At 47.5% G+C, this 9,377-nt stretch overlaps 1 protein-coding gene across 1 annotated transcript; it reads left to right on the top strand.

Moving 5' to 3' along the window:
- Nucleotides 1–829: 829 nt before the first annotated feature.
- LOC104845661 (nuclear pore-associated protein 1-like) lies at nt 830–4,240 on the top strand. The gene has a single exon (XM_010587967.1). The coding sequence runs from the start codon at nt 830–832 to the stop codon at nt 4,238–4,240; it is 3,411 nt and encodes a 1,136-aa protein (XP_010586269.1).
- Nucleotides 4,241–9,377: the final 5,137 nt, after the last annotated feature.

Raw genomic sequence — 9,377 nt, 5'->3', positions numbered from 1 at the left:
ACAACAATAAAAAAGGAAAAGAAAAATAGATAGTTTCTTATAGAACTCCCCTCAAATGATATCAAGGAATTATGGTCAGAAGTCATAACTGTAAATCATTTCTGCTCCTGGAGAGGTTAGAAAGAGCTTATAACATTTCTCCTTTTTTCACACAGAGCTTGGGTCTGAGCAGAATCTCTTGGGGCCTACCAACCTCAAAGTTTGTTGGGGCTAGAAATCCACATTGTCTCTGATACATCACAGTATACTATGAAAGGAATGGCAGGAGTAGAGGGCTAAAACCAACTGCAACATAGGAATCGTGTCAATGGCATTTTAAATAGGTTAAAAAAAAAAACTTTAAAAACTTTCATTAATCTCTACGATGCTTGGCTTTGAAACCTCCTCATGGCATACGCCTGATAAAGAACATCAGTCTGATGAGGGACCGGAGAGAAAAACACTAGAACGAAATAAATCGAAGAAACAAGATTCAAACTTAAAATAACGCCATGTAAAAGCCAGAATTTTTCAAATCTTTCTTCTCCGAGCATCACAGCTCTAAACAGTCCCTAGCTGCATGGGGTCCATCAGGTGCCAAACACCTGCAATGCAAGTGAGAAGTCCCCAAGCCCTAGAGTCTAGGTGGGGCTGGGCCATGAGGCCCCACCGTTTATCCACTAATGCCTTTATTCACCCGCTGCTATGTCACGGGATCTGACAAGGCGTCACAAGCATCAGGCTGTGGCTGGTCAGTGTGTGCTTTACCCTTGGAGGAGTCGGACGCTTAGGAAACCTCTCCGCATTTCTACTCCATTTTCAGGGCTGAAGAACGCACAACCCACTCTTCATGGGTAACTTCTTTAGCAAACTGCACCCCTCATCCCGTCGCTACCCTCCGCCAGCCCGGCGCCCACGCAGTCACCCCACCCGCTGTGCTCCCACTTCTGGCCGGGATCACCCCGCTGCCCCTGCGCCTCCCTTCCACCCTCTTCACAGTGGACTGCTCAATCAGGGTCGCGTGCCTTTACCTCCTCGGTTTTACATCGCCCCGAAGAGGCGGTATGCGATCCGACAGGCTCACAGCTCCTCTCTGGGGGTCTGTCCCTTGATGTCCTGGGGGAACTCTCTGAAGAAGCAGGTGGTGCCCCGGGCGTTCGGCCACCCAAGAGGTGTAAAGATCCCTCCTCCAGGGTGCAAGTGGACTCTCCGTTTGCCACTCAAGCAGGTAGTCACATCTGCGAAGCCAGTGACATGCAGTCACCCTCCACGTCCTTGCCCAAAGGAGACTGAGCCAAGTGCACCAGGAGAGTCCAGGAATGGGACGGAGAAGGACGAGGACAATCAAAATCCTCATAGCATTAGCAGTGCACCTTCTGCCTCTAGGTCCCTGGAGACCAGTGGAGCCATCACTTCCTCCCTGCACATTTCTGGGCATCTGAAGGGAACTCTCCACCCCAAGGGCCCAGAAAACAGCCTGTATAACAAAACCCAGGTGTCATCTGGGAGCTCATTCACCAAAGACTGTGCCATTGCCAGCTCATGCAGCCCTGCTGGAGGTGTCCTGCCCCATCAGAAGCTTATTCCTGATGCAGGAGGGCTCTCTGGCCTGCCCAAGAGGCTGATGAAGTCAACTAAGAAAGGACTGGAGGAAGGCCATCAGCCCAGCTCTCCAGCCTCACTGGGGTCGGGGAAGGAGAAGCAGGAAGAAAAACATTCCCATATGCCATCTGGGAGCAATTCTCCACCCACATCTGCCTGTCCTAGGCCACATAAACGGAAACTGCTGCTGGTACCACCACCTTGGGATCAAGGTGAGCTGCTTCCACCTCCTAAGCGCCCTCGTATACTTGTTGCTGGAGACCTGGGCTTGGAGAGGACAGCTGAGCCCCAAGGGAACCACACAGCCTTAGAGGACAAAGAAGAGGCCACATCAGACTGCAGTACCACGCAGACTACCAGTCCCTCCTCCCTGTCTGTTGCGCCCACCCAAGACTCCCTGTCTTGTACCACTTCCACTCTGCCAGTCTCAACAATGTCGTTCACTGACTTATCCAGCCTGTCTGCCAGCCCATCCACCCTGTGTTCCCCTAGGCCTTCCCCTGCACCAGAGATTGGTCTTGAAGAAAAATGCCAAATGCCTAGCACTCCTTCTTTGTCTATTCCAGCAAAATCTGCTTCTTCCTTTACATTTAGTCCCATCTTTAGAGGCAAACTCAGTAATGAGGATGGAGGCTCTCTCTGTTTCTATCCCTTAGTCCCTGATGCAGCACCTTCTCCTTCTGACATCTCCACACCTCCTAGCACCTCAGCTGTTTCCTTCCATCCTACCTCCTTCAGAGAGGAGTCCCCCGTCCCCATGTTGGTGGATTCTCCTTCTTTTTTCTCACCAACTTCCCTTCCTCCACCTCCTATCCCTTCCACCAGCACCCTTATGTTCACCAGTCAGCCCATCAAATTTATAGCCATCACTCCCACAATTACAGCCACCGCCTCTGCAAACTCCACCTCTCAGCCTGTTCTGGATCCTGATGTAAGAGACATGGACACCTCTCCCCCTTCACAGGCTGTCATCTTCATGTCTCCCCCAGGCTCTGGGGTGAGCTCCCTCCCACTTGCCCAGGCCCATGGCTGTGGAGATCAGGTGTCCCCTGCAAAGGCCCCAGTCTCCACCAGCCCACCAGTATTTACAGTCAGTTACCCTGCTGCAAGTTTTAGTCTTCCATTTTGCCCAGGAGTCACCCCTCAGCCCAGGCCAGGAACCCCTGGTGGGCACCAGCAGAGAGCCACTGGCCTAGCTCTGACTGCACCATCAGCCACCTCCACGTCATTAGGCAGCACGTCTGCAGACTCTGCAATCAAGCCTGATTGTGAGGGCATGGATACCACACCTCCCTCCCTGGCTGTCATCTTCCCGTTTCCTGCTGGCACCAAGGATAACTCCATGCCATTTCCCAAGGCAGTTCTTGGTGGGAAGAGCATGCTGATGAGTTGCAGCATTGTGTCCACCCCGGGCTCCACCAGCTTGCCTGCACAGTCAGTCAGCAGCCCAACTGCAACTTTCAGACACCTTTTAGACCCAGGAACTACCCCTCAGCCCACATTTGGGTCTCCTGATTGGCAGCAGCCTGGACCCTCCACATTTCACAGGTCCATACCTGTAGGGCAATGGGCAGTACCAACACAAGCTGAAAACCGAACAGTTACGGTAGCACGGCCACCCAATAACAACACAAATCAATCAACTTTTGTGGGCTTGGCACCCACATATTCCACGTCTAATAACCATGCCAGCACCCAGTTTGGCTTTGATGGTACCCCAGGTGTTGTTCCCATTAGCATAGCCACTAGTTCTGGCTTTAAAACCACAACTAGTATTCCCAGTGCTGGGAAAAGTAAATCGCTGTTTGCCAACAGCACTCGGGACCCACCTGTGTTTATGAGATCAGCAACCCCTATGGGTAGTGGGAACTTTGGGGTCAATGCACCTGCCCCAGGTCCCAGTTCTATGACTGGAGCACTCAACTCTGGAGCAGGGCCAAGTGGGACACTCAACACCAGTTCCATTCCACCTATTGGCCCAAACACCTGGGACCAGGTTGGCAGCACTTTACCCGTATTTGTAAATACAATGGGTGGCACCTTCATTCAGAGCACCTGGGGTCCACCTGTCCAGAGTACAGATGATGCAATGGGAAATGGTCCCAAGCCTGTGACTCCAGCCCGTCCTGTCCTTGCCTTCCATCAGAGAGCCTGGGCCACCCCTCACCAGAGCAAACATGCTCTTAGTGGAGAAGCCAATACCTCTAGGAGGAAATATCCACAAAAATACAATTATGCTCCAGTCTTCCATCAGAGCACCTTGGGCACATTTGGCGATGGCACTTCTGCTGGAGATTCAGGTGCAAGCAACATAACTGTTCTTGGACACACTGGTGCTCCCAGCTACAGCCAGAACCCCTGGGGCACACCTCTCCGGAGCAGAGTTGGCATGAAGAGAAGGGACAGCACCATACCTATGGTTGGATGCCCCTGTGTTCCTCATTTCCATCAGTGCAGCTACAGTCTTCATGGCCAGAGCATGTATGGTGCAACGGGAGAGAATTGTACCATGCCCACAGATGGAGCCCTTTGGGACCCTTCCTTCCATCAGTACACCTGGAGTTCACCTGGCCAGAGTACACATGATGTAATGGGAGGTAACAGTACCATACCTGTAAATGGAGGCCCTCACGCTTCCCATTTCTACCAGTCCAACTAGGGCCCACTTGGCCAGAGCATGCCTGGTGCAACAGGAAGGGCAGCACCATAATTATATTTGAAGATATGCCTGGTCCCACCTTCCTTTAGAGCATCTAGAGTCCTTCTGGCCAAAGCACAGACAGTGCCATACCTGGATGCTTATGGCAAAGGGCATGTATTGCTCTTGTCAGAGGGGACAAGACCATATATTTTTAGGGAAAACTTATTCCTCCTCTTCAGTCAGAACACCTCAGTCTTACCCAGCCAGGATACCCCCTTTGACCTCTCAGGAGCTGGCACCATTGACTCTACTGTCCCTGGATTGTTGGGGAGCCTGGCAGAATGAAGTCTTAGACGCGGCAGTACTCTTACTGCTGCCTGTGGATGCGCCCTCTTCCTAAGCCAGTTTGCTTAAATGGGCTCTTATCTTTCTTTCCCAGATTGTGTAGATATGTAAATAAAACCTTGTTTTCCTTATTATTTGCCTCTGCTCCTGTGTCTTAGGAAACCACACTTTACAATTTTAGTCTTTTTAAAAAGTTTAAATGCCTTTATTTGTGTCTTTATCTTTAGACCTAAGCTGATCCTCCTCATACACGGGACTTTATCCACAGAGGATGGGCCTGGCAGGTTTTGGGTCTGGAGAAAGAAAGGAAGAAAGCGCTCACAGCTGCTCTGTGATAATTGAAATATTAAATCTAGGACGTAACATAGTACTTAGATTCTGCTATTACACTGCTTAAAAATAACAGAAAAGAGCTTCCGGCTGTAATCTAAGCCACTAAAATATCAAATGGGTAGAGTTACAATTTCACCCAAATCTAGCTGACCCAAGGGTCTCGTTTAGACTTAACTACTCAAGACACAACTTTTTCTAAGGCATTTCACAATGCTGGAAAACCACCATAAAACGGGGAAAAGAGAAAAATAAGAGAATTTCTTTTGGCTCCTTACATTAAAAAAAAAAAAAAAAAAAACGGTGTCGAGTCGACCCTGACTCATGGTGACCCATGTGTGAGAGAACTGTGCTTTATAAGGTTTACAATGGGTGATTCTTTTTAGTAGTAAACCAAAAGACCTTTCTCCTGAGGTGCCTTTGGGTGGAGTTGAACCTTGAACTTTTTGGTTAGCAGTTGAGCACATTAACCATTTGCACCGCACAGGGACTCCTCAGTTTCTTACATATTAAGCATTTATTTAGTGACGACTCTACATTCCACTCTCTGTTAGACTCTTAGGATGCAGAGAAAGAGACATCTCTTTCCCCCCCAAAATTTAGAATGTAATGGGGTGACAGATGACTAGACTAAAGAAAATGAGTGGTATGTAAGTGGTAGGGATAGGTAGGAAGGACATCAACTACTTCCGGGTAAGAAGAAACGTGAACAGCTCTTTACGGAAGGAGGAGGGAGCAGCTGGGTGGAGAAGGACTTTCCAGGTCAAGAAATAGCATGTGAGAAGTCAGAAACACCAGGCAGGCAGTTGGATGTGGCCAGAGAGTGAAAACAAAGCTGGGAGATGCAGCTGCAGCCTTCAGCAGGCTTCCAAAGGAACAGATCACGGACCAGTTTACACACTGAGATGGGGCATTTGTCCATTATCCTGAAACTGTGAGGAGTCCTGAAAGGATTGTAAACCCCAAAGTGATGAGACTGTATGTGGATTTTAGAAAAATCCCTGTGGCTGTGTGAAAAGGAAGAATTAAATGGTGCCAGAGCAGAGATAAAGAGGGTTATGGGAGACTTTGTGGTAGTTGAAGCAAAGATTTCACAATGAGTTCCTGGTCTAGTGGACTGGCAATGGGAATGTGAGGAGGTGATGGACGAGGGAGGTGAAGTAGGAAACTGCAACAAGACCAGGCCTATTCTAGACTTCTGACTTGGATAAGTGGACATGAGTCATTTTGACAAAAAAAAAAAAAAATTAATAGCTTGAGATGTCTGTGGAGAGCCAGGTCATATTCAGAAGGCAGTTCATTCACCCATTTATCAATAACATTGATAGAGCATCTTGGTTGTGCTAAGGACCACTCTAGGTAGGAGGATCAATGACAAAAGAAACAAAATCCCCAACTCTGGGCAGCCTACATTCTACTTGGAAGGGACAAAACAAGCAACAAACATCATAAGCAAATTGTCTGGTCTGTTAGCTAGTAACAAATGCCATGGAAAACAAAGCAGCACGCGGGGGATTGAGGCTGGAGACAGAGTGAAGCATAGGTTTCCATTTAATTGGTGGACAGGGCAAACCTAACTGTGAAAGTGAGATTGGAGCAAAATGTACAGGGGGCAATTAGGTTATACATCTGAGGGAAGAGCATTTCAGATAGTTGGAATAGCCACTGAAGAAACCTAGAGGAAACATGTTTGGTATGTTCAAGGAGTAGTTAATAAGCTAATGTGCCTGAAATGGAGTCAACCAGTGGGAGATTGGGATGAGAGAAGGACAGCAAAGATGTGAGTTTAATTCCCTGCTCCATCACCTATTGGCTGTGTAATCGCAAACAGGTGACTTGAACTACAAGAGTTTCAGTGTCTTCAATTTTTTCCATGTCCTGTCTACCTCAGGAGATTGTTATAAGGATGAAATACAATAATGTAGAGACTTGTAAGCCATGGTTATTGTTCTATACACAGGAATAGGTAGATAAATGGGTACATAGATGAAATAAAGGGAGGGAGGGAGGAAGGGAGGAACGAGAGAGAAAGAAACAAAGAAAGAAAGGACATAGGTAGACAGAAGATAGAGATGACAGAAGATAGGTAAATGATAGACAGGTAGATAGACAGGTAGGTAGATAGGTAGATAGATGATAGATAATATATGTAGGCTTGATGAGTGAGATCCTTAGGCAGCAGTGCCTTGATTGCCTTCACCAGGCAATGCAAATAGGAGATCCTCATCTTAAAGAGAACATACAAGTGCTTACTCAAGTTATTATGAAGTAAACACATGGAAAAGTAGGATAACTAAGCCTAAAAATGCACAGCACTCTGCCTAGTGCAGCATTTATGAGAGTAGCCCTGTAAATACAAAGACAAGCATCACATAGAGGTTGCTGGCCTCCTCCAGGTACCCTGCTACCTGATTCATTTACTTTAAGTTGTTTATTACAGGTCCAGAGGATCAAAGCTCCTGCTCCCTGGCTGCACAGAATCACCTGCCCTTTGTAGTCAGAACTGCCTCTCAGAAGCAGGGTTCAAACTCAGTTTGCTTCTAATAGACCAGCAACCTCTCCCTGCCATGCCAGGCTGTGGTAGTCAGAGACAGATTTTTAAATTCAGATGTCCTCTTGACTTTTTTCAAGAAGATCTTTAAGCTAGCTGTAATGATCCTGACAAGGCAAACTTTTAATAAATGTGTGAGAGATATAACGGCTATTTTGAATTGCATATTTTGATGCACTTACATGGCTGATGCTATTTTAAAGTGAATCCAAACATGCTTTTATTTTTTATGAAATTAATACTTGAAGCCACAGCAACTCAAACAATACTGAAATCCAGCCCTTCATAGGCCAAGACCCCTCCTCAAAGACAGTTTTTGGCTACTTTGGTGTTATACTACAATTCTAAATGTTATGCTAATTCTGCTAATCATGATATACCCATTTTAAATAATGCGTTTCACCTTCGAAAGGCAAAGGAGGATAAACTTAAATTCCATTTTCCCCCCTTTGCTCCCAATACATTGTATTTATTTCAATAATTTTTCTTCTTCTATTTTGTAACTTTATATAAATTGGCTAGCTGTATTTATGAGGGGACAATAGCACAGTGGTTAAAAATGGCATACACAGGAGGTGGGGCCAAGATGGCTGACTAGTAGAAGCTACCTCAGATTCCTCTTGCAACAAAGACTTGGAAAAAAAAGTGAATCGATCACATACATGACAATCTATGAACCTTGACCATCCAACACAGATCTAAAGAGTTGACCTGAGTGACAGAGACTCAGCCAGAGCAAGCAGGCTGCACACTGACGTGGCTAACGAGAGAACGAGCAACCACAGGGAAGCAGCGACTCTTTTTGGAGCCTGGAGCCAGCATCCCTGTCAGAAAACCTTTGCGCTGGGCTTTGGACTGGACACAGGGAAGATGAGCACGGCATCCTGAGATGGCGTAAACATGGGACGCAGCCCTAGCCCCCAGAAGTGACCTGGGGAGAAGCCCAGCCAGTGCACGCAGGCAGTGCAGTGATGCGGCTGACAGGAGGAGAAGTCACCGGGAGGCAGCAACTGGTTTTGGAGCCAGGAGTGAGGCATCCCAGCCGGGAACCTTGGCGCTGCGCTTTGGACTGGGAGCAGGGGAACTGACCACGGCTTCTGAGACAGCACAAGCATAGGACCCTGGCCTGACCTTCGGGGGCAATCTCAACCCAGCCAAAGCACACAGGCTACACACCCCTCAGGAATCTCAGAAAAAAAAAAGTCATCACCAAGCAAGATAAGTAACTTTGTCTATATTCCTGGGTGCTACTCTCTCCTATCTATCTAATCCCTTCCCTCCCCTTCCCAGGCAGCTGCATTAAAATTGGAACTTCCTGGGCCAGAGAGGGAAGTGCTCGGCCATGTTTTTGTTTGTTTGTTTTCTTGCTTTTTTTTTTTTTTTTGTCTTTTCCTAACCCATTCTAATGGCCTGAGAGAAGCAGCTACAAAAAACCCAGGGACTAAAAATCCTTCCCTGACTTCCTGAAATTGAACTAAAAATACAGAACCAGCTCCAGCTAAGCATATGAGATCCACAGTCTTGGGCTTTCATCCCTACAGGGAACAAGGTGGCTATTATAATGCAAAGGCAATTCTGATAGTGATCTAACTGTAATTGTTTTAGCAGATTACTGGAAAGACAAGTTTCCCAGGTCTGATATCTCTACCTATTAAATAGAGCCCTCACTGACCCACAATGGGGAACTGAGGGCTGAAGCTCCACCCAAAACACCTAGCCTCCTGCTATAGGGGTCTGAGGATAGTGACACCTACCAATCTGTAGAGGTACATGAATTGGGTGCCTAAGGTAGAGCTGCAGAGCCCACCCACCAAAGTGCTTTAGGAATAGAGACACACCTACCTCACTGGCACTTGGGGAAAGCCTGTCAGCATCCTGCCCCCACCAGAGTGCGACCCTCTGCTGCTAGTAGAATCTGGTGCACACAAC

The sequence above is a fragment of the Loxodonta africana genome, chromosome 9, assembly GCF_030014295.1.
Source record: "Loxodonta africana isolate mLoxAfr1 chromosome 9, mLoxAfr1.hap2, whole genome shotgun sequence".
Taxonomy (NCBI): Eukaryota; Metazoa; Chordata; class Mammalia; order Proboscidea; family Elephantidae; genus Loxodonta; species Loxodonta africana.
Note: the sequence above shows the minus strand (reverse complement) of the source record. Positions and strands in the feature narration are given on the sequence as shown.

What these genes read in the sequence shown, in the direction of transcription:
- LOC104845661 (XM_010587967.1), top strand. Translation starts at nt 830, where the DNA reads ATGGGTAACTTCTTTAGCAAACTGCACCCCTCATCCCGTCGCTACCCT.